Consider the following 25,769-nt stretch of genomic DNA (forward strand, 5'->3'; position numbering starts at 1 on the left):
CCCTTTCTCCTCCTTGCTCTGTCTGTCATTCTGTCTCTCCTCCTTCAGTGGCTTGTTATTGATCACCTTTAACCTCGTTCCTCAGTGGTGTCAAAACTACCATTTAGGCTCATCCCCAGGGCTAAGCGTGTGTCGATTGCACCCTGCCCCATAAATCATTATTGGGAGGAGGACTTCGGGAGGTTTGGCCTGCCTCGAAGTGCAGAGGGAAGGCCTGACTTTTCACAGACGCATTTCGGCAGAGCCCAACCCCAATGCCCCCAGGGGTCAAAGGTCATCGATGGTCCCATGGATTAGCACCCAGACACCCCCGGTTCTCTCCAGCCAGGCCACCTCTTTTCCCCCATGGGCCTAGCGATGGCACCCTTTTGATTTTTAAATAAGACAAAAGGTCAGTGATCGTCCTGCCCTGCCGTCGCACTGATCGCCTCCACTGTACGTGACACTTCTTCTTTATTCATGATGGATCCTAATTTCTGTATTATTGCCGCAAACTGAATGACTGATGAGCAAAGTTTTAGGCGTAGGTGAGATGTAAAGGGAAGTTCACAGAATGATATGGTCGAGAGAGTTTGTCAGTGGCGTGAATGACTGGCACTGTGGGCTACGGGGGACTATTGTTGTTAGCGTCTATCTCCTCGGCTATCTCTGTTGGCCTCACGCAAACTCCCCTTTACCTCCTCCTGGGCTGGAGGCGCCTCATCGCCTCAGTACACGGCTGCATATCAGCCAGATGCTGCGTCCACCCGCAGCACTCTTCTTCGTCTCTTCACTCCTTCCTTCTTACCCCCTCACTGCTCCCTCAGCTTCCCCCCACCCCTCACCCCTCACCACCACCACCCTCCACGCCCCCAACCCCCCCATGTAAAGAGGCAAATAAACAATTCTGTCCACTCGTCTCTGTCTTTTTCCTTCTAATCTCCCTCTCTCTGGCTGCCTGTCCACCTGCTGCTCTGCCTGCAGTGGTCACACCAGGCAAAGTTACCTTCCGTGGTCGCAGTCGAGGGGCCCGGGGGTGAGGAGATGATGGGAAGAGGTGACAGGTCCTTTGTTGGGGTATATACTCAGGACCCCGGGGTAGGCAGGCAGAGTGAGGAGTAGGGGAATCTATCACTCACCTCAAATCTAGACTTTTTAAAATCCCACCGGATGGTCATTTTGTCTCCTTTTTCCGTTAATGGCGGATTATAACCGAGTACATTTACTCAAAAATACTTTATTTTTAATTAATTTGATTTGTTTTCCACCAGTTATTTGAACCACTGTAGTGGTAAATTTGCAGAAAACCTATGAACTTACTGTATATGTAAAGTTATGTATTAAACCACCAAACAAATACAAAATACCAAACGCAAATATGAAATTCTATTACCTCCAGATGAGCTAAACTGCTACTTACCTGTTAATGCAGTATTATTATAACCTACTTTCTACATGTAATATAATTAAATGACCAGGACCCTTCTCCATAATGAGCCCTTTTACTTTTTATATTTAAAGTACACCACAGTACTTCTGTATTCCCTTTGTGTAAGTAACATGTTGCATGCAGGGACTTGTATTGGACTATTTTACCTGGTGGTATGGCTGACTTTACTTTTTTAAAGCATCTGAATACTTTTTCTTTATTGCTAGCACAAAGTACTGATCTTTGTTGTAAAGCTTCCATCCTCACGCCATTTAAAATATGATTATATTTATTATGTTTTTGGCAGCCTGAATCACACACACTCACGTCAATCAGTTTGCGTTGTTAGCTTGAACATACAGATAAAAGGGATCCATTGATGTTGAGTGGGGGTGGTGGTGGTGAAGCGGAGCACAGGGTATGGATTTGATACCCATTGTTGGTAGAGGGGTTCCCATGTGCCTCTCCACCCACTCCACCCCACCCACCTCTCCCCTGCGTGATGGCCCTGCCAGGGGGTTGAGGCGTGGGACAGGACACTGCCACCGAGGGGATTAATTGGTGTGGCACCTCTTTGGTGCACATGGTCAAAGCAATTAAATAGTGGCCCTAGGCCTTCAGTTTGCTATTATTAAACCAGTGACAAAGCAGCAAATTGGGCCTTTTTCTCCTTGTGCCCGTGTGAGCGCGTATGTCAATGAGATGAAACAAATTCTGCATGTGTCTGCAGAAGTCATGTTACGAGGTGTGAATAAAAGACTGCAGGTATGGCCGCATCACAGCTAAAAGAAAGGTGAATGAGTCAGTGAAGATTTTGAAACTATTATCTTTAAAAAAAAATTGTGCTCTGTGCAAACATTTGTGTGTATGTGTTATTTGTTTCTGCACTGGACATATGAATACACTATGTGCCGAGTGTAAGCAGGGTCTGGTGGCTTTCTTATGTCTCCCACTGACTCTCCCACTCCCTGCAGCCGTCAATTAGTGAGCCCGGCTGTGCGAAGGCCTTATGCTCTTTCACATGAGCCTTTGTTGCCTCTCTCTCCCTCTCCCTCTCTCTCTCTCTGTCTCCCCCGTGTTTGAAGATTGAGAAAAGACACAAGGCAGGTTACTGTAGCTTCTCTCCAGGGTGTTGCTTGCTGACTGTCCCTCTGTGAGGCTGCCTGGGCCTGAAGACCACAGAGTCCACAGAGACTTCAAACTTAGGTGGGTAACACGTGCCTGGTCATAGAGAGCCAACCTCTGTCAGAAAGGAAAAGGCAGATACACCATCACCTCTACCAATACAGAAAACTCAACCATCCCAAACATGTGCAATATACTATATACTATACTATTGTAAGTCGCTTTGGATAAAAGCATCAGCTAAATGAAATGTAATGTAATGTAATGTAATATACAGCATACATGTGTTTTATGCACACACAATATACAGTACATAGAATGATGAAGAAGGGAAAAAGGTGGAGGAAGAGAAGACATAAAAGAAATCCAGTGACTAAGAAGAAGGTAAGGAGGCAGATTATGAGACGGGTGGGATGAAAAGTCGGCCGAGAAGCATTAAGAGAAAGTAAAAGAACAGATAAAGAATTAGGAATGATTTTAGAATGAAAAACAAATCAGATGGGGTGCAGGTTTGAAGAGAGTAAAAAAAATTTAAAAAAAGCAAAGGAGACAGAAAAAGTGTAGAACAAAGTATCTGAATGAAAAGCATCATCACATTTTTATGTTTTATCTCTTTTATTTTTGCCTTTTACTCAGTTTCATTTATGCTGCTCCAGCTAAACAGGTGTTCTCCCAGTGCTAAGCTCATATCAGACAGTCTGAAAATAACGCTGTAAGCAGTAAGGGATCCTTTTTGTTCCTGCGGTTGTCCCTAAAGCACAGTCTGCAGATTCATCTACGTAAACAATTGATGTTATATATAAAAGCCTTTGAAAGTATATAAAGTATTTGATATCAGCTGTAACAAAATAACCGCCTTTATTCTCAGTTACCAGTTTTGTTTTTCATGAACAGATATATTAAGGATTTAGTATTATAAAACCCAAATAAATCCAGAAAAAAAACCTTCCCGAACAAATTTGAAGTTGTTTTAATCTCTTAGTTGTCAATGTCAAAACTGCTGAAGAGCAATTCTAGGTGCTTTATTGAATAACTGGCAGATCCATTGATAAATTCAAGTGGTTTAGCTAATAGTGGTTGTTCTATTAAATACAAGAACCACTGAATAAGCTTTTTTTTTTTTTGTATAGTGCCAGAAATCGTCGTCTAACAAAGCCAGCCATGTTAACGCCCAACCACCCAGCAGCCGAGGCGCTCAGCCCAGATCACCAGATACTGGGCTGGAGAGAGGCGTGAAGAAGGAGGCCAGACTGCTAACCATCCATCACATCCATCTGACCCGCCCCGCAGTGTTGAAAAGACCACGGTTATCACTCACCCCTGACACCGCCATCGACGTTTGCCTTCAGAAGCGCACGCATGTACACACAAAGACACTGCCGCGGCACACACACAGACAGTCAGCATCTTCGCAGTCAGTCCAAAATGTCCCGTCACCCCTTGTCCTTCCCTCCATTGAACTCTCATCACCATCCATCAACCCTCACCATTCACAAAAATGCCAACGTGCTCAACAGATAGCTCCAACCCAATAAGATCATGACAAATGTCAGGTAACTCCCAGCAGGGGCCAATCACATTAGTCTGCACTCTCAACAAGGAAGCAGTTATTTCCTGTCCTGGAGAACAGTTATACAAAGCCGGTGTCAGCTTCGATATGGACCGGTGGGGGCCGTTGTGCTGAACTGAGTCGGAGCTGGGCGTTACAATAGCTCGTATTGTCCCGCTGCCTCCCAGCTTTATTACATATGTATGTGTTGATTGCTGCAAAACAACAATGCTGGTGCATGGCATTAAGCAGTAACAATAACAGTGATGCTTGGCGCTCCTACTCAGCGTTGGATGTTTATCCAACAAACCTCTGTGTTAACGCCTAGTACCCAATGGTGTGAAATACCAGCAGAAGAGCCAGCTCGGGGATATCATGAATGGGAAGTTTACAGGATGCTTTGACTTAGCCGGATATATTTTAATCGTTTTAACTCTACAACCTAGAAACTATTACAGATCAGGCATGATTGACTGTATTTATTGTTGTTTATCCTGTGAAATGATACACATTATAGACAAAATAACATCGTTTTGAATGTATCCTGACTGCTCTGTATTGAGTCTGAACACTAAGCTTGGTATAAGAACACAGTTAGATCCATATTGTGTAGATGTGTGAAATTGATACAGAGCCCGTGGCACAATGGACACGCATGAGAGAGACCCCTAGGCTCAAAGGTCACCTGGCCCACCCACGTCACCGTGGTGTAACGAGGCTGCGTGGAATGCTGGGGGGGTCGTTCGGGTCGAAAACCTTGGGTTTGTCACCCGCCCAACCCTCTGAGCATCGTGACACACCCGAGCGGGCCAAGCTATGTGCCACCCCCGCCGGCACCCTGTTGTATCAGAGCCCTCCCCACCCTTGGGTCCCATTCACACAAAACCACACATGGGCGTTCGCAGACAACAGCCATCTCTGATGCCCTTCTGATTCTCTCCGCTGGCATTTAGCTGCAGAAGTTCTGTGTGTGTGTGTGTGTGTGTGTGTGTGTGTGTGTGTGTGTGTGTGTGTGTGTGTGTGTGTGTGTGTGTGTGTGTGTGTGTGTGTGTGTGTGTGTGTGTGTGTGCGCGTGTGTATACGTATGTCAGTGTATGCGTGCTCCTGTTTGCTTCATTGGGGCACTGTGCAGCAGGGAAGAGGGGCTGAGGTGACAAGAGTGGTGGTGCAGATGTCCCCACAGCTAGTGGAGCCTCATGAATGGCAACTGTTGTGATGGTGACGGGGAAACGCGTTGGAGGCCTGGCCTACGCACTCCAGTCATCTGAATGGCTGGAATTCAACATGGTCGAAAAGACAAGCTCATGCGTGCAGATTGGAAACAAAGTGGCCTCTTCATTACTTTTTTCTATGTCTCCCCGTCACTGTCACTTCTTCTTTTGACTTTTACTCATTCCTTCTCTGAAAATGTAGTTGTAATTTTCATTGTGTTGATAGTATCATTGTGACACACAAGGACGCACATACACACATAAATATACTACATGTACTGTAGAGTGTGACTAAAGATATAAAAGCAAATTGATGAATTTTTAATAACACATCAAATACAGCCAGTAATTCTTAAAGGATCCGGCACAGTCTGTTGAATCAAAGGAACAAAGATGGATAGGAAGTCACAGTGTAATTGATTTGAAGTGGAAATGTTATGATTGATCTATTGATTAGCTGTCTGGTGCTTTTGGCCCTTTTAAATAGCAGACATACGGCTTTACTCGGGGGACCATGAAGCCGGGGCCTCCGAGGAACACATACACACCACGGGTTCATCTATTTACCATGTGACTATCAGCACTATGAGACAAAGGAGAGACAAGATGAGTCCGCCGCTTCGAGCTCAGTCCTATTAAACATCTGTTCACCCAAGCTAAGAAACTGATGCTTGGTCAAACACATTTTGTAACTGAAAGGCTGTTTACATCTTTGAATTTACTGTCACATATTGGCATTTTTCAGTTCAAATGATGTGACTGATTATCACTTGACAAAAGACAGAAGGTGAATGTGTGAAAGCACATATGCAAAGTAGAGAAAACGTCATAAATGTATCATTAAAAAAAAAAAAGGCTTTCATATTAGTTTATTAGCTTATTAAATGGCCGTTATCAGTTGTCATCGGGACTGTAGATTCCTCCTCCACCTCCTCGTTGGCTCATTAAGTCGTTATCAACAACATACTGTATATGAGAAACTGCGGCAAGAGTACCAGACCTTCGTTGTCATGGTAACAGTAAGAAACACCTGGTTAACAACGGTCAACAAGGCATATGTTACATACAAGTAAAAGTTAAAGCAATTGTGCGGGATTTTACATTTTTGTAAACATCCGTTACATTCAAGCGTTTTCCAAACGAGTTCACACAATGCTGATTGAAGTCTTTCTATAGGTGAAAGTAAATCTCTCTGTATTTCACAGAGTTTTTAAATCTGATGTCCGGTGAGACATTCCTGTGCTGCCTCGATGAATGCACGCTGGGCATATGCGCGCCGGAAACCACCGCCGAGCCAGCTAACTACTCGGTTCAGCCGTACGCTAACTTAAATGAGGATAAAAAAAATAATGAAATCACACGCCTTTGCTTGACTTTCCAAATGTTGTCAGATCGAATGGATCAAATTCTGATTGTTAAAACAATCATTTGGCAGAGGGGGGTCGTGAAGCTCAGAACAATTTCTCCGCCGTTTTACCGCCACAACAGTAGTGAAGGTTTAAGCTGCGTGGAGCCTAAGATATATGTGAACAGTGTTTTTGTAATTACTAAGTCAACTTGTGTACAGAAGTTTGAATAAGTCAGCGTTGACTTTTTGTTTTCACACGGGACACAAACAGCAGTCTCGTTGTTGGAAAACCTGTGTTTGAACCATCCGACCACCTCGACTTCCTTCCACCCTGCGTGGACTTTCTGTCTTTACATTCTGAAAAGACACTTTTGGGAGTGATGACAAGTAACACCGGCTAATTAATGGCCTGATAACAGTCGAATCTAGCGGACAAAAAATATATATATATATGCACATAAACAATTTTTGCTAGTATTTACATGAACATAGATTTTGAGCATTTTCAGTAAGAAATGACCAGTTATGTCTTGTATTATATATTGGATGTTCCAGTCGAGGTACACACAGCTCTCTCATGTTACTTGTAAAGTGGAAAGCTAGACTACAGTGCAGCCCTTTATCTTGACTAACAAACAAGATAAATCACTGACCCTCCTCCCCATACACAGAGGTGAGACAGTCAGTAAAAGTCAGACAAGCGGGACCAAGAAAAGGATTCTTGTTTGAAGCAGGAAAGGGTTATTGTTCGCTAGATGCCGGGGCGTGGGCATCCAGGCAGAGATTAGCTACAGGGAAACATTATCTCTCCGAGCCCATTTACAAGACCCAGTCTGGCCAGGCCTGGCGTAGTTTGGCCAACTAGGTACTTTATGTTCTGAGTGGCTCTTGTCTCCCACAAGAACAAAGTACGGGCTTGTTGGAGAAACTCTGAGGGGTGAGTCCCTGCTCTCCTCCTCCCACCTCCTCTCCTCCCTGCTTCCCCTCCTCTCCTCCCCTCTGGCCCACGGACCAACTGCGAGGCTGCTAGAGTTCAAGCCCGGCCACGTGTTGGCCATTACACTCCCACAATGACCTTGTTGAGCTCAACATTTAGAGTCCCATAAAAACATTATTGTCCGACTCCTGGGATCATTTGTCCACTACCACAAAGGCTCAGAGAAAACCAAAATGTTAACCCCTCCACGGTTTTATGAAGGGACATTTTTTAGATTCTGCCCCTTCTCTTCTGTGCCCATCCGCCCTCTTGGTACCACATTGCTCCCACATTGACGTACTTCCCAGTGGTGCCCACAGGGTACTCCTACACCAGAACAAGCACATATGAAGAGGGCTGCATGGTCAAAATACTGTCCCACAAAATAGACATTTTGTTGTACTCCGAAAGAGCAAAAGCAACAGTCGTATCCATTCTCCTCTGGATACATCACCATTTCTGCTCTTTTCCTGACTCAGTTTATTGACTTTTGACCACAAATGTTTCTGTTTGTCAGATCCATCTGTCCATCCACCTAGACTTCTCTTTTCAGATGCATAACTATGGACCCATAACAGCTAAAAGTCCCTAATGGGCATTTAGTCTCTAAATATGTCCATTTCACATTGGCTGGGTGCATGTACCTGCTGAGTGAATGGGCAAGGTCGTGCCAGCCTATTAGCCATATTAAAAACCAACCCATTATGGTAATTGGGGAAGGTCTAATGCATGTACAGGTTGCTTTGCGCCCATGTATTAGCTCTGATAGATGACTCAGTGATTAGCATTGAAAGGTACATTGTAGTACAGCGCTGCTGCTTGCCCCCGTGCTTAGCATCCCTTGACCCCGTCTCTTAAAATGGTGACCTCTACCGTGGACATTCAGGGCAGTTATGCATGCCCCTGACCAAATGTTTGGTGCTGGGAATCAGAGGGACTGCTCTGAACAAGGACGTTCGTTATTCACTTTGACGATTGGAAAGACATGTAACTTTTCTTTTTAAAAATAATATTTTAGATTTCCATTTGGAAGAGATGGTTGTGGTTTGAAATGGTAAAAGGCACATGGTGAATAATCCTCATTACCTTGCCTCACCTAAATTGATTTAAGATGCCCATGTAATTATAGAGATTGTACACTCTGGACTCAACACATTCACACATTCAAAAGAACAATACATACTTACGGATGATTTTTAAAACACAAATATCTAAGCTCTGCAACTACTAAGTAAATTGTATTGATCAACAACACTCGTTTTTATAGTAGTGAGATTGTAAATATCTCACAATTAAAAAAGCAGTCAAAGACTTGGATGGAGGATGTGTGAGGGAATAGCCTGCTATCACGCCAAAGCGTGTAATACACCTGTCAAGCCACCAGAGGATCCTGTTTCAGTGTCACGTTTTGCCTCACCTCGGCACCTCGCATGTCTGACCGCAAGAAGCTCGTGTGATACAGTGCAAAGTGTGATAAACTCTGCATAAGGAGGAGGTCGGGTGTGATCGGTTGGAACGAACCCAGGACTCTCACCTGGGAGACTGATATTCGAGTCCGTGGGAAAGCAAATGTCAATGTGGATTTCTATTATTTATTCAATTTATGTTACATAAGTTAAATAACTTATGTTATGTTACTTACGAAAATTATTTATTTCAACCCAAATGTAATCTTTTCCTAAACGTAACCACGTGTTTTTTTTTGTGTGCATAAATCTAAGGAACCGTGCTTTTAGCAAAATGTGTTGCTAATCTGGTATCCTCTTGTGGACTGACAGATATATTACATGCATTGGCTCGATACCAGGTTAGAAGGAAGCAGAAAAAAACCTACAGTCATTTTGACGGCGGCGTTAATACTGCGCTACAAGTTTTTAATTTAGAAACCCATAAGGGAAATGCTTTGCCTTGAGTATCCAAATCACATTTCATTAAATTGTACCATCTGCCCTGAACCACCGGCACCCACCCCGGTCCTTGCCTTCCTCCCAATCCAGAGCTCCCATCGCCTGCTCTGTGAGCGGCCCTGACTGGGTCTCTCGGGGAAGGGAGCACATTCTCCTTTCATCCCCTCTTAGAGGACAAACATCAGTCCCATCTTGCTGGCCATCCATATTCATGAGCCGCTTATAAATATCTGATAGCAGCCTTGCTACAGCTGTTTAGCTGGAAGAGTAACGTAAAGAGTCTTGCGCGCACACACACACACACACACACACACACACACACACACACACACACACACACACACACACACACACACACACACAAGAATCCCTTTTTTTCTGGGGTGTGCATTAATGTGCACACACACACACACACACACACACACACACACAAAAATCCCTTTTTTCTGGGGTGTGCATTAATGTGCACACACACACACACACACACACACACACACACACACACACACACACACACACACACACACACACACACACACACACACACACGTGCCTAAACATGCACTGTGTTGTTCTGTTCGATATACACATACGTACACTGTTCGGAGGCCAGATCTCAGGCTCATCTCCTGGTGGTTCTACCTGCCTGGCCCCCTGATAGCATCGGCTCATTGCAGGGCTATCGCTCTCTCTTGTTCTCTCTCTCTCCGGGCTTTAATTAAAGCGTAAGTGTGACTACAGAATGAGAGAGGAATCCTTAAGTGCCGTATTTACCTTCCCTCTGACAGGGCTCACGCTTATCAGTACGGCTGGAATGTTGAAGCCAAGAGACGGGGACTTCTCAAAGGTCTGAGTAATCGCTAGGGTTCCTCTCCCTCAACACGTATACACTTTCTCAATCTGAGCATCACCTACCTTGTGATGTCTCTCTGCCTGTTTGATGCATATGGAATACAAATGCTTCACACTGGTACTCGTCTATCGAGGAAATCAAAATTAATGAAACAGAATAAGTACAAAGAGTTGAGGTAATTCAGCATTTGTAGCACCTTGTTAAGAGAAGGAAACAAACAACGTTTTTACTGTTGCTGGAACATTTCACTTCCTGTGTGCGCGAGGAATTTCCCCCGGTAAGATGAAACCGAATGGCAACAGAAAAAAAGTATGAAAATGATATAGAATCCTAAATGTTGCATTTGCTAAGAAATTGTCCAGACTGCATGTGGTGCGAGAAAGGAAAGCGCTGGGATCATATGCTGTGAGGATGGCCAGGCAGCACAGTGACCTTAAAGGCTGGAATATTGTAGCAAAGTAACCGATCACTGTGAAACATGAATTGTTACGTAATCATTTTGCTACTAAGATCAAACTAGTAATCGTACAAAGTAGCGTACTTCAGGTTTAGGCAACAAAAGCAACGGGGTTAGGTTTAGGACAAGGTGGTTTAAAAGTAACATCCTTTTAGTACTTAAAAGAGATTATTGCTTTCTCACAAACTTGAACACCAACCTGCAATAGGGCATACATTTGTAGAGCTGCCTATTTTGTAATGCACAAATATATCTGCATTACAATAAGTCTTGCCCACTAAATTCCCAATTAAACCTTTCATTTAAAAAAAAAAGAGTTTGACATTTTAGCAAATATGCTTATGCTCTTTCTTGTCGACAGTTTGAGGGGGAAATTAGGACTCTCACATCTGTTTGGTAAATATGAAACCAGAAGCGAGAGACAGATAGCTCAGCATAGAGACCAGCAACAAGACATATTGTCCGTCCCTGTCCAAGGTTGTGGTTTTATGTGCTGGACAATTTCTTTGCCAGGAGCAGACACTTCCTGAAGTCAGTGACCCTGCGGAATAAGATACTTTTGTATGGGATGAACAAGTCAAATATAATTAGAGCTTTAAAGATGGTGTTTGTTTTTTTATTCCTTTGGACAGAGCAAAGTTTGCCGTTTCCTCTCGTTTCCAACGTTGAATTTAAGCAAAGTTAACTATGACTCTCTGCCGGAAAACAAATATGCATATTTCACCAAAATGTCAAACTATTCTTTTCAAATCTCACAAATTTCATTTTCTCTCTTTCCTCATTCAAAGTTTGTTTGATGAAAAAAAACCTCCTCACGTTTTTCCATATATGAAGAGGTACCTTACAGCCATTAACAATGCAGAATCCTCGGGATCTTTTTTTCCCCCCGAGGCTCCAGATTAGAGCTGTGATATGAACACCTCCCTATCAGTGTCTGCTAGTGGTTTCCTAATCACATCCCTGCAACTGATACTGAGGCAGAAACACTGACTGTGAGAGGGAGGGTGAGCAAGAAGGAGAGAAAGAGAGCGAGAGAGAGAGCGAGAGAGAGGGGCAGCCAACGGCGCAATCTTGGAAATCAAATGCCACATGCTCAATACCGCACAGATACAGAGACAATATTCAAAGGTGACTTTGCAATCAGTGGACAATACTGGCACAAGTTTACTGCACTTGTAGGGAGGCGGACGCCCCAAACTGCACTTCTGTGGAACTTTTCTGGTGTTTCTGTTCTTTGCTTGTGATTCTTCTTTTTTTTCTTTTTTTCTTTTTTTTAAATTTACTGATACCTAACCGCTTCCTCTCGCTCCTCTTCTCCTCCAACTCATTAGAAACATTAGAATTGCTGATGCCGGCAAGAAAACACATTTTGCTTCGGTCTGAAGAATATCTTTGTTCTGTTTCCAATACAAATAGAAGGAGATTTAAATATTGCTCCTCCGGAGTGTGCCTGTGTGGCTCTGCGAGAGAGAGAGAGAGAGAGAGAGAGAGAGAGAGAGAGAGAGAGAGAGGGAGAGGGAGGTAGAGAGTCTGTGCATCTGAAGTTGAGCCACGATTGGTTGTGCATACGAAAGGATGAGATATTTTGTGAGCTTGTATGTCTGTGTGCGACTGTATGTGTGTTCCCAGAGGGTATTTCTGTTTCATGTGGGGAGTAGAGTTAAAGTGAACAATAGGCGGTGGTGCACTGCATCCTATGCAGCATGATACTACAGAACATCCACAAAAGGAAGACTACAGCTTTGTAGATTAATATGGAGCCCTGCTTGGTCAAATAAATGTCAGAATTTTTTTTTTTTTTTTTTTTTGCGCCACAAAGGTCACATAACTCAGAAAAACTTGAGAAAGAGTAAAGAGTACAGTATGTCGTAATTAGACTTACAGATAGTAAACAGAAGTAAATAGAAGCTGGACAAATGGAAACAGAAAGGGGAGGGCATGCTGAAGGTAGGTAGCTTCCCTCATTAGCCATGCAGAGCATCTTGGCTCCCCTCCCACACCTCCCGGCTCATCATCGCCTGGGCCCTGGCTGCCAGCGCACCCCCACCTCCATGAACCATCCCTCTCTGCCTCATCCCTCCATCCCTCCCCTCCCCTCCCAGCCCCTATAATCACACCCGCAATCACAGCCCCTAATTAGGTTAATTAATTTGTATCAGCCCTTGTAGGGACTTGGCTGATGAGGCAGCCATAATAGCGTCAGCACACCCTCCTTGCAAAAAAAAAAAAAAAAAAAAAAAAAAAAGAGAGGGGGAGGGGGAGGTAGGTGGGGGATCTGATGCAAGCCTGTCTGTGGAGAGACAGTACTATAAACCATGGGGTCACATTTACATCCCCACCCCCAAACCTCTCTCGCAGCTACATCTCTTCTCCCCTCTAACCCCAATACATCCCTCCCCCCTGCTCCTCTTATTCAACAGGGGTGACACTGACACCTAAATAGTGATATATAACCCATCATGTCACAATGCGGTGTCGTGTCCACTGGAATGAAAACATGTATAATAGTAATTGAGTCCGCATCATCCCACTAACACACTCCCATGCATACGGAGGTGTGGTGTTTTGCTTGTTTGTTTACACTTTGGCAGTCTGTTGTCGGCGTTCCAAAAGTGGGGAGGAAAAGAAAACCCAAAAAGTGTACGACATGATAATGATTCTCTTGGCGGTTTGTCTCTGTAGTCGTCAGAGACCGATCGAAGCATCACATTACAATCAGCGGCCCTCATCGCCCCTCATCAGGCCACTGACGAACAAACTCTGATTAACACCCCCCATCTGATTACTGCAATCACCCGGGCTAACCACGAACGTGCACTGTCCCCCACCGGCGCGCGCGCACACACACACACACACACACACACACACACACACACACACACACACACACACACACACACACACACAAAGTCGCTCTCCACGCTTTGTCACATAGTTACCATTAGAGGTAAGCAGGAGAAAAGCAACACAATAACGAATTTGAGAGACAAAGAAGTGCACGGCGAGAGAAGTGAACGATGGAGGAAGATGACGATACGGAGAATATTATAAAGAGGTTAAAGCAGCATTAACTAATACAGTGAATCCTTTTTAAGAACTTTTTAAGAGCCACAGTGTCAAGCTTAAGTGTAGTGTCGCGTGTGCTCCATTTAGAAACACACAAATACCCCCCCCCCACCCACCAAAAAAAAAAAATCATATACAGGAACTGGGCACGTTCAATTGTGATGCAAGCAGACACAAGCATACACACACGCAATCTCAGGCAGACAATGACACAAGGAGGCTGCGAGACAAGGACAGATCCGGTAGTTAAAGCGTAATGAACACGTCCCCAAGGCACGCGCCTGGCATTCCCCTGAATGATGGACTGACAGTAATACCGGGGCAGATGGGTGCGCTCCACGCCCCGTTCAACACCCCCCCCCAAACACACACACACACACACACACACACACACACACACACACACACACACACACACACACACACACACACACACACACACACACACACACACAGATATGTACACACCCTCCCCCTGGTCTATCCTGGCCCTCTCTCCTACAGAGAGATACCCCCTGTAGGTCTGATGTGGAGGTGGGGGCATAGCAGGGGTGTGTGTGTGTGTGTGTGTGTGTGTGTGTGTGTGTGTGTGTGTGTGTGTGTGTGTGTGTGTGTGTGTGTGCACCTAGAGGTGGGGTGCACAAGTATGAGGCCCCTGTCATGATTTAGGCTCCCATGCAAATTTAATCAATTCGAGTACCTCTCGCCAGCCAGGGCTCATTAGCGGCAATTTAAAAAGGAGGCTCTGTGATCCCCACCTCATTGCATGAGCCAGACATTCAACTCAAGCACACACGAGTACACACACACACACACACACACACACACACACACACACACACACACACACACACACACACACACACACACACACACGCGCACACACACACACACAAACATACGAAGATTCACAAAGATATCGAAATACTCACACAAACACACAGAAAACGGGGCACTGTCAAGGCTGTAAAGATTTTCCTTCAGACATCTTCCCCCTGGCATGGAGAACCCCTGCCTGTACGCCACCCCACCCCACCTACTCCCCTCCTTTTCCTCCCCCTCTCCTGTCCCTCCTCTTCTTTCCACTACTTCAAAAGCCCCATGACACCCAGCTTCAAGTTAAAGGAGAGAGGGATCCGCAGATATAAAGACTAGCTCTCATCCCTCCCCACCCCTCACATTCAGAGATACCCTCCCAACACTCAAACCCCAGGCTACCTCTCTCTTCTCCCCACCTCTCACTCTCCAGCTCTCCGTAATTGGGGGGATCGATTAGTACTGTCCTTAACCATCCTTAACCCCGGCTCAGTACTGGCTGTGGAGCAGGGGCAAAGCTGTGTTGGTGAATGAGGTGGGTGGAGGTGCAGTACTTGTGGGTTTTAAGGATCAAGTACCAGGGTAGAGGAGATGATAGTGTGATGTTTGTATCGTGCTTCAGCTAATAAGGTGAAAATATAACCATGAAAAAACCTTAGTTCATAAGAAGTAAGTTATTCTGTCTCAGTGATTTCTGCCAAAACCCCAATACAGCTGGTGCGACTGTATGTCGTGAAACATGACATGTAAAACTTTGTATAGCTACAAAACTGTTTTCAAACGGTTTCCCTGTTTTTCAGGTTAATCCACAAAACACAGAACAGTTTTCAACGAGATATTTCTGTAGTAGAGAACTGTACACAGTGTCTCCCAGGAAGAATTGCTATTTAATTTTCGAATAAAAATAATCAATAGAACAGCAGGAAATTTGATACATTTCTGTTGTTCAGGGATGTTGGCTGAAATCTCAAAACCTGAGCAAATTAAATTAAATACAAGCATACATCAATAACACTTGTCGTAAGTGAGAAAATATATATTTTTAAAAGTTGGATGAACTAAAAAAAAAAAAAAAAAGTCCCCGTTAAGGATTACTTCTTGATTCAAGAACCTCGTGCAATCCAAGCTTATTTAAGATATACTGAACGGTATTAAATCCAATTTTGGATTAAAGAAACCAATTACAAAATGTGCCACTTTTTTAAGGATTAGTTGTTTCCACGATATGTCTGATAACTACACAACAAATATCTGTTGTTTTGTACGCCCTCTTAACCAGGTTACAGTTTCACTCTCAGTTTCTTCACATCAGGGTCAATGTCATACCCTGCAGCTGTGGGACTACCACACACTACTCCACTTCCGACCCCCCATTCCAAAAGTGACTATTCGTTAACAAACCTCAAGGGTCATTAACTTTAGAGATGGGTGGGTGCGGGGCGGGGGTGCGGGGGGCAAGATGGCCTGTGCGAGTTTTCAAATGAATTACGAGGCTTTTGACAATAGAGGAATGCCTGTCTATATCTTTAAAATCAGAAGGTCACCCGCTGCCCACCCCTGAGCCCCGCCGCTGCATCCCGGCGTTAGAGTCCCGTTGCCGGGGGAATGAAAGGAGAGCTTGAGGAGGAACAGTGGCTCGTCTGTGCGCGGGTTGTGTAGTCAGATAGGGGTCCCGGAACTGCGCACACAGTGTTTTGACCCCCGGGCCCTCCTCCACGACCTCCACCCCCTCCACCCCCTCCGCTTATGGACAGTGGGCCCCAGGGTCCCCCGTACACGCACGTTCTCTGAGCAGTGTGACGCAGTACTGGAGGGCAGGGAGGGTGTGAGGAAGGCATGAGGAAGGAGAGAGGGAGAGCTGGATGAGGACGTCATTCACTCGTGTCGTGAATACGACACAATTCTGACATCAGTGATCATGCATTGAAATGCCACTGAAGTGCTTTGACGTGAAATCCGTCCGTGCTTTATATCCTGTATATCTTCACTTCACGTGCATGTGTATTGATGTATTTAAAAAGATCTAAATCAGCATCTCTATTGACTGAATAATTTGTATTGCTACGCTTTGTATTGAGTTTTAAATGAGAGCGACTAAACCAAGTGGACACCAACTATCACTCTTTCCTTGTTTTGGCCCAATCCCGAGCTGTTGGCTCACCTTTGCTCTGGTCAGCAGTGTTTGGGCCAAGCCCTCTGGTCCCTCTCACGCAGGCCCTCCACCTCTCACTGTGCCTGGTGACACATCCACCTGGCCCCCCTCCCTCCCCTCTTCCCCTCCAGAGTCTCCCAGGAGAGGCTGATGGATGGGCCCTGTTTATGAAGCTGCTGCCACCACAATGATCAATCAAGCCTGGGTCAGTGTGATCTGCAGCTGGGCGCCGGGCCTTCAGCCAGCCTGCACTTTGGTAGCCACATACACAAACATGGCCACAGAGAAAGATTAAAAAAAATAATAATAATTTTAAAAAAAAGAACAAGAAAGGGGCTAAAAATCTGACTGCTTGCTTTACCTGAAATATGGTGCCTCGTTAGGTTTCAGGGAGTCTGAAAATCGTGACTCAACCTACTTCAACTGTCCAGACAGGAAGTGGACAGCGAGGGCTGATTGCAGGAGGATCAGTAGAGTGAGAGCACACCGACGTACCAGAGCTAATCTCTGCTCCACGATTCTATTCAGACAAACTCATCAGCACCAACACACACTCTCTCCCGAGATATCTAATTAGCCCAACACCATAAACCCCGTGTGAGCTGCTTAGATGTGAGGAAGACATGGAAAATGACAGGCCTCTTTCTACAGAACTCATTTTGAGCTGTCACGGGAAGAGAGGTGCGGGTGTAAATAGTCAAATTAACAGAGGCTGAATCCCTTTTAGCTGCTTCCCTTTCTGGGTTGTGGTGGCTCGCTGTCACACTGTCATGACTTAATGGGACACCTGAATAGAATAGAGCAGTTGTTACCATTATTAGCAACACCAGTGCTTTTTTTGTATTATTATGTCAAGTCAAAATAACTCCTGTAAAAACATCCGTTCACTTTATTGTAAACTTGAGCTTAAGTATTCATTTGGCTATCAAATATGGATGTGACAAGTCTGAGGCAGCGTTGCATCAAAATAACTCCCTAAATGAGACCAAAATATAGAAACAGATATGGCTCTAACAATTTGTCTCTCCAGGGAGCAGTTCAACAGAGGTGTCGTTGCGTAAGCACAGACGCAGCTAATGAAATTAATAATGGGTAATTTTGATTAAAGTCAGCTAATGAGTGAGCGTTGACAATAGTGTTATTGTTATCAATGCTTATAACTGACACCCCAAATCGTAGTTCATTTTATTAGCTCCAGCTGTGTCTACATCCTGACATGACACATGACAAGGGTCTGTTGGAGGTGTGCTGCATCCTGAGACGAATGCTGCGTGAACAAAAAGTGTCCTTCAGAGGCTCTGAAGGCAAAGCTGAACTTGTGCCTACAGCATCCATGAGAGCCTAGCTGTGCTATTACACAAACAATATACCAGGTCAGTGGTGAAAATAGAGACGTGTAACTTCAGTTTTTTAAATAAAAGATCATAGCAGCTAATATTATGTACAACTACAGAGCGATTTTCATTGGTTTACATGTCAATTATCAGGAATTGAATGAAAATAATTGATTAATATGGCATGGACATTTGATATTTCCTGATTTTACAACAGAGCTGAAGAAAATCTGAATGCTGTATAAATTCACTGGAATGAGGAGTGTAACTAAAGTTGCATCTTCAAAATCAGATCAGAAGAACTTATTTTTTGGCTTCCTCTGAGGGAGCTTTGAAATCGAGCTCCACTGTCTTTTCTGACAGATGTGCATGAAATGTACTGCCAGCATGGCAGCTCACCTGTTGGTGAGGCACCAAAAGACATCTCATGTCAGTGAAAACTCATGCAAACTTAAATAACCACAATTTGACAGTTTAGTCTAAATGGTAGGTCATATAAGTGACTCCAGGGACCCATGTTAGTCTTCTCTCATCGCTCTATGTATGAAATATTTTCCAAGTGTCATAAAGAACACCAATGCCCCCTAGTGGTTGAACAAAAGCTAAATAAACGAGCCCACGCCACATCCTCGCTTCAAATTCAGCCTGTGACCTCTTTGCAAATCGCTCCCTCCTCCTGCTGGCGAAGAACTGCTCTTCCAAAAAGTTGTCAACCAAAGTTAGATTTAAGTCAAAGAATAAATTAATCAGTCGTTAATGTCCATGTTTTCCTGATATTTATTGGAAAGAAACTAAATGCTTTAGATACAGTAAATATGTACAAAACTGCATCGCTGAAACAATAATGAGGGAAAAACAATTCTTAACCTGCGTCTCTGCTGTGATCAAAGCTGAAGTAAAAGTCCAGTATTTTGCATGTATCACATCCTAACATCCTTCTCAGCTTTTCCTCTTGGTCTCAAACTTGTAGATAGCTGCAGCATTGGGCGTCTCCTTTTTCACCTTCACCTTCTTGGTCTTATCCTGGAACACGAGGAAAACATAAAACGCTGCAGTGAAGACAAGTCCTAACACGTTGACACATAACTGTGTGTTTAAGAACCCCTCCTCTTCCTCACCTGTAGGTCCTTGCGGGTCTGAATTTTCTGGCTGATGACAAACATTTTCTTTTCTCTGTCAATCCTCTGGGAAAGGATCCTATACTGGTGCTTCCTTTGCCTGGCCAGCTTCTACAGGCACAACATAAAAGATCATAAGTGGGTTGAACATCATAATAGCCGAAAACAGTTGTATTCTGTTCTATATTAATATTATTCTGTCAGTAAAGATTACAGATGTACGATGTTGTGACTAAAAATGTATATTATCTGCATTAATTACCACCACAGACCTTTATGATGTGAGGCTGAACAGCTCCCTGGATGCTCTTCATCTCCAGGGTTTCCAGAGTTGGTCTGTTGTACACTCTGTCCACCAGCTCCGGAGCTGTCCGGAGGTGGCTTGCCAGGTTAAACGTCTGCACTGAGGACACACAGGGGAAAACAAATTTAAAAAAAAATGTTTTAACTGCTCAGATAACCTCCAAACCCTGGAAGAACAAAAACAAAAAGGAAAGCGTCTTTGCACGTTCATTTTCCGAGCACTTCAACATTTATGTTTACCTTCCTCTTTGGAATCCACAAAAAAAGTGTGCTTGTTTTTTTGTTTGCTCTCTGCATCCAGAAGATGGAGCTCTCCTTTCAGCCTCTCAATTTTCTGAAAGCACATTACAAACATGGAGATTACAGGAACTGCCCTTGAACCGGTGGACACATCTACCACAGTTACATTTGACTCATTACTGCAGACACTTATTTCACTCCCCAGATCACAGGAGCGACAGACTGTAAATAAAATCCCTCATATCAATAGGCTGCAACACAGCTTGTTGTTCAAGACACTCATTTTTCTAAGAGACTTTAAAGCTTTACTAGCTTATATTTATAATATTATGTGCGATTCTTTAAATTAGTGTGGTGGTTTGTTTCACGAGAATGATTCTTATTGTTGTCGTGCTGTGCGTGATATGCAATTTGCTATTAGATCTCTTATGAAAGATATCTTGATCTCAGGAACACTTCCTCAATGGCTATTTGGAAAGGATTCATTTTACAGCGGGAAGTTCGGTAATGGACAAAACACTTTTCTAATTTCACAGGCACGTCAGCAATCACTGCCGTCCGACAGCTCTGGTGCCTCTTGGGAAACTAACAATGTCTGAATTGGCATCCTTGATATTTTGGCAAATACTGTGCGTTCCTCTGGGGAACTACTTTTACAATATGGAGGATGATCCGCACATAAATACAACTGAAAGTGATGCTGCCGGACTGAGGTCAGAGCCATGTTCATTTTTTTTTTCTTCAGCTTGTGATCTCTTGGCTTTTGGAGTCATGCTGTGTTGTTATGCTCTGGTTTGATAACTCACTGAGCATTTGCTGCACGTTAGAAACAATGCTTTTTTTTTTTTAGTGTGGTATAAACTGAGTAAATTGTCCTGAAAAGTAAACATAGCCAAACAGAACAAATAATGGTTCAGGATTACATTTCAGTATATGGGGGGGAGGGGGGGAATGTGTCGCCGTTTCACCACATTATACAAGCAGAAGTTTTGAATGAACTCGATGAAGCTTATTATGTAAATGTGTACACTCTATGCCATTTGATCAGACAGTGTGAGGATGCGAATTTCATTTGAATGGGGTGAGGTGAGTTTTGGCCAGGTCAAAGATTATTTTGTTCCAATTGTTTGCTCAATTTAATTGATTATGTCATCGCTGTCAAGTCAGATTTTGTAGTGTTGTGTGTTTTTTTTCTTCTTCCCAGCATGCACGATGTATTATGCTAAAATTAAACATACCTTAGCCTCTGCCACCCTTTTCATCTCCACGTATTTGATATCTTGCGTCCTCATCACTTTCTTCTGTTCCTCCGTCACCTCCGCCTCCTCCTGGCCTTTTTTCGTTACGTGAACTCCATCCTGTCATTACATCACAAAGCAAGACATATAAACAACATGCTCACGTAGGACCCGTAGATGTCTGTGTCTTTAAAGTGAGGAGACGCTTTTTGTTGCTCTGATGATGATGATGAAGTTGTTCTTGCCTTCAGTTGAGAGTTGACCATCTTGAAGTAAAACTCATCTGGATTCTTATCCAGAGCTTTCTTTCGCAGTGCAGCGAGGGTGTTTTGTTTCTTGTGATAGTCACTGAAATAAACAATATTACAAACTTAAACATGTATCCATCGAGCACGTTTGACATTAAGGGTTTTAATTACGAATAAAACGTGCGTTTTAAACAGTCTTCACTTACTCTGCTCGGAGTTTGTAGTCTTTCTTCTTCTCCAGCAAGCCCAGATGTTTTCTGAAAGCGGGCTGATCAAACAGAATAATACAATTAGGCCACATTCATTGTTTGTATTTACTAGTATGGTTTACAATCCGTGTTGGCTTGGTTGGCTGGGAGCAGCTAACGAGCTAACCAACAACACAGTGAAATGCTCACCTGAGATCTTTCGTGGTGGTTTTTCTGTCGGGATTTCAGCGCTTTCCTGAACGACGACATGGTTGGAAAAATGTCCCCGAGTGTAGCAACGTAAAAAAAAAACAAAAAATCAAAGTCAAAACAGATTTACGTCGAGATTTTAAAACATGCACAGACACTGAAACCTCTCTGCTTGTTTCAGGTCTGGTGCTTTCCTGGTTGGTTGGACACGTGGGTTCCTGCCGGTTTCAGACGTGTTTTTTTAATTTCCCTGCCGCCGATTCGCAACTCGACTCTCATTGAAAACACGAGGGTAACAGATAATGAGCCTAGTGGACAAGATTTTACCCAGATAAAATGTCCTCTATTTATTTGTTGTCATTCAAAAGGGAAAATTAAGCAATATGAGTCATGTTTTTAGTAAATTAAAACGCTTACGACTTTATGCTGCGTGCTGTAAACGTGCGTAAAACAACTAGGGGGCACTGTTGCATTAATGTTATTGTTGCAGTTTGTTTCCCAAATATACAGTATAGCAGTCTACCTGTACTTTACTTGAATAACTCTACCTCAGGCTACTTCATTCTTCTATTGAACAAACTGCAAAGGGAAAATATACTTACACATACAGAATATTTTGACAGTCAAAGCTTGTAGCCTACTACGTAGATTAACATTTTACAAACGAAACCTACAAAATATGAAGCATTTAAATAGACTGTACCATTCCACATTATATAAAGAAGTTAAAATATTCTTTTAATGTGTTTATGCATTTGTAATATTTTTCTAATACTGGCATATATCATTATTTAACATTCACAGTGGCTTTTACACTGATTATTATAAACATACACAAGCTTTCTGATAATAGTCCACATCTTTTGCCTAATTTGTACTCTGAAGACAATATATTCACATGTAATGAAGTATTTTATTGTTGCATTGTTACTTTTGTTTAAGAATCTTTTCCACCACTGGTATTATATTAATGACTCATTTAGAAATAAGCACATGGACAGAACTACAACAACATTTGAACAATTTAATCACCCAATTTCCCTTAAATTAGTACTTACCTAATTTCATGTCTTTTAAGTTCAAAGCCATGTTCTCTAAGCATTCAGTACTACAAAAGTTGCATGATAAGGCTGAGAAAAGGAAATTGGATTAATCACATTTATACAACTCGAAGAATGAAGTAATTGGTGTCTGCCATTCTCAAGATGCATTCAAGCCCGGTTTGGCACAAGGAAGGACTGAAACAAGTGAGGGTCACCATAGCACTGCTGACTTAATGTGTTTTGGCTGCACTGTTCATACTCCAAATTATTTTGGTCAGTATAATGAGGGCTCACATTCATGAGAAAGCACAGTTAACACTAATTGGTAACAAGTTTATGTTTTTCCAACATGGACATTTACTGCATGTTTCTGTTGGATTTCCAAACCCCTATTTTTGATTTATGTCCAGACCAATAGACATAAAAGAGATTATGTAGGAGCTCTGTAGTATGTCTTAAAAAATTTACAAGCTCTCAAACAGGAAACTAACAACAACCATGTAATTTATACTCAAACATTTAACTGTGTGTATCCTACAGGTATAGACTTAGATTTTAGCTCACATGCAGAGAAATTAAATATACACATGAAGAGCTCCTGTACTGTACTGTTGTTTCTCTCCAATTTGAGTGAACAAAAGTGCTGCAAGGACCCCGCAGATGAGGGTCACCACTCTTCCCTGGGAGAAAAGACTATCTACTTCCTGACATAATATTTTGGCGAGAGGAGAGACAACGACAAAGCCGCCACGGCACCAGTTCCCTAATCTCACTCAGACTCCCAACTCTCTGTGGATGTGGGAAGAAGCCAGTATAAGACAGTGATATTCCACTAAACAGACATTTTCACCAATGGAAGCTCGCTGTCCCCCCACCGACCACAAGGAATTTGTTTTATATGTGTGAGATTTGCCCGGCATGCAGAATGTTTTGTGGGTGATGAGACCTATGAATGGGATCAGTGTTTCCACATTATGTCACAGGCTTGTTTATCAGTCTGATGGCTAATGACCCCGATTCCTGTGAAGGTTCCAGCCCAGGGCCTGACTGATCCACTCACCCACTAACATGTGTTTAACAGGCAAACACAGACGGCAGCCTGGATTTACGGGTTAAATGTCTGCGTTCTGACTTACTGGGCTCCGTGCTGTTTAATTCATGTGAGTATTTATCATTACAAGTGAAATGCCTGGTGAGCCTCGGCAGGGGTAAATACTACTTTGGAAATCAGGGGCTTGTAACAAGCTAATGCAAGAACAGGAGCACAAGAGCTTGTGGGTTTGTTCAGGGTCAGCAATGGAGGAATGCCCTTGCGGGACAGATGCAGAGCCAATCAGTTTTCTAATATGACCCTGTAAAAATAACACTGCTGACATATTGTAAGACTGTTGCTCTTGGGCTGAGCTCAGGACTTTGGTATGTCTCCCCTGACCGTGGTTGGTCCTCATCTGCAGTGAGCCGCCAGGCCAGCCCAGTCGAAAAATGCATGAGCTAGAAGTTCTTCCTGTGAGATTATATAGCTGCAACTCCTAAAATTCATGCAACATTGGAGAGATTCAGAAGTCAGTGTGTTGAATAAGTCGTCGTTCACACTGGTGGAAAGTATTGTTCTAAAGTTTTGAGCTATCTATGTGCTTTACTTATTTCATTTTTCTGTTTCGCTTTTGACTTGCGATCTCGCAAGTCTAGTTTGGCCCCTTGTTACATTTCAAATGTGTACGTGTTGTTAGCTGCTTCTACCAAGTGTTTCCCCCTCTAAACCTCTCAGATGGCTTCCTTTGAACAACCAAGCAATTAAAATGATATAAGATTTTACAAAAAAAAGAAAAGATTAGGGAAAAGTAAAAAAAAAAAGTAAAAAAACTTAAATAATAATTTGTGTAGCATCAATCCTCAAAAAATTTATAATAAACACTGGACTAAACTAACTGCTGCTTCCTTCAAATGGGGTTGTATTTTCTGTGTTACCAAGAGGAGTCCATCTGAACATCTCCCTCTTGTGATATTCAAGATATTGGACATCCAAATTTCCTGAAGCCTCAGAGTTCATAAACTAGGCTAAAGTGTTTGATGACGTTTCTAGAAATGGCAGAGGACCTAAAAGTTCAGTTTTTGTTGGATGGTAAGGTATTATGTATCTTTATAATTTAATAATATGTCCGGTGAAAATGTTGATGCTCCCAACGGCCTCATCTTCTCGCTCTGTCATTACGCCTTTGCATTTCCTGCATTAGGCTACGTTACCCACCTGCGAGCTTACTAAATTGTTAGCCTCTGTGGCTTCTAGACGCTGCCCATAGTGCCGTTTCCCAGCAGTGGCGTTATCATGACTTAATCACTTGAATGCCGAGCACACAACTTCCCTCGTCGTAACCACAAGCTAACATGTGCCATTTAAAAGTAGCATAGATATCAAGTAGTAGTACCGCTCTATGTATTGACGCATTAGTATTATGTATCTAATAATGTAATAATAATGTAATATGTTAACATAACACACAAAAGGGCCATTCAATTTTGAGTGCTTCTCCTTGCAACATAGTATTGTTACACTTCTTCTTAATGCCCGGTCCCTTGTAAAATATAGGTGCACTCCTGGGTGGGATTCTCATCATATCCCTCAGCCACAAACTCTTGTAAAACTAAACTGTCTACAATTAAGTGCCAATATGGTGCTTATTTTCTCCACTTTAATTTTGACTGTGTATATTGTGCCACGACTGGTTTAAAACTCAAAGCAATCACAGCAGTGAAGTGGAGAGAAGTGGATGGGCTTTTAGGTGACGCACAGTGTACTTGAAGTGCTCTGTTTTAAAAACTATTATCACAGATATCATCAAAAGCTTCTTTTAGCTGATGGTATTTTGGCACGTTGATTTGAGTTTCTCTTTGAGAGCCAACACATGATGCCACATGCCCCAGCATCTAAAGCTACAAATACATCGTGACTACATACCATCTTCGATCATGTGAGGTTTT

At 43.2% G+C, this 25,769-nt stretch overlaps 1 protein-coding gene across 1 annotated transcript; it reads right to left on the reverse strand.

Annotated features, from left to right (window-relative positions):
• Positions 1-18,959: 18,959 nt before the first annotated feature.
• On the reverse strand, positions 18,960-21,935 carry utp11 (UTP11 small subunit processome component). The gene is made up of 8 exons (XM_069703728.1): positions 21,748-21,935; positions 21,556-21,617; positions 21,347-21,449; positions 21,102-21,221; positions 19,864-19,957; positions 19,593-19,723; positions 19,321-19,431; positions 18,960-19,225 (listed from the first exon to the last, which is right to left on the reverse strand). The coding sequence occupies exons 1-8, from the start codon at positions 21,805-21,807 to the stop codon at positions 19,142-19,144; spliced, it is 765 nt and encodes a 254-aa protein (XP_069559829.1). The 5' UTR covers positions 21,808-21,935; the 3' UTR covers positions 18,960-19,141.
• Positions 21,936-25,769: the final 3,834 nt, after the last annotated feature.

This window comes from Brachyistius frenatus, unplaced genomic scaffold (genome assembly GCF_029030835.1).
Source record: "Brachyistius frenatus isolate BFR_SWC_R1_liver_20210118 unplaced genomic scaffold, ASM2903083v1 Contig_48, whole genome shotgun sequence".
Lineage (NCBI taxonomy): Eukaryota > Metazoa > Chordata > Actinopteri > Embiotocidae > Brachyistius > Brachyistius frenatus.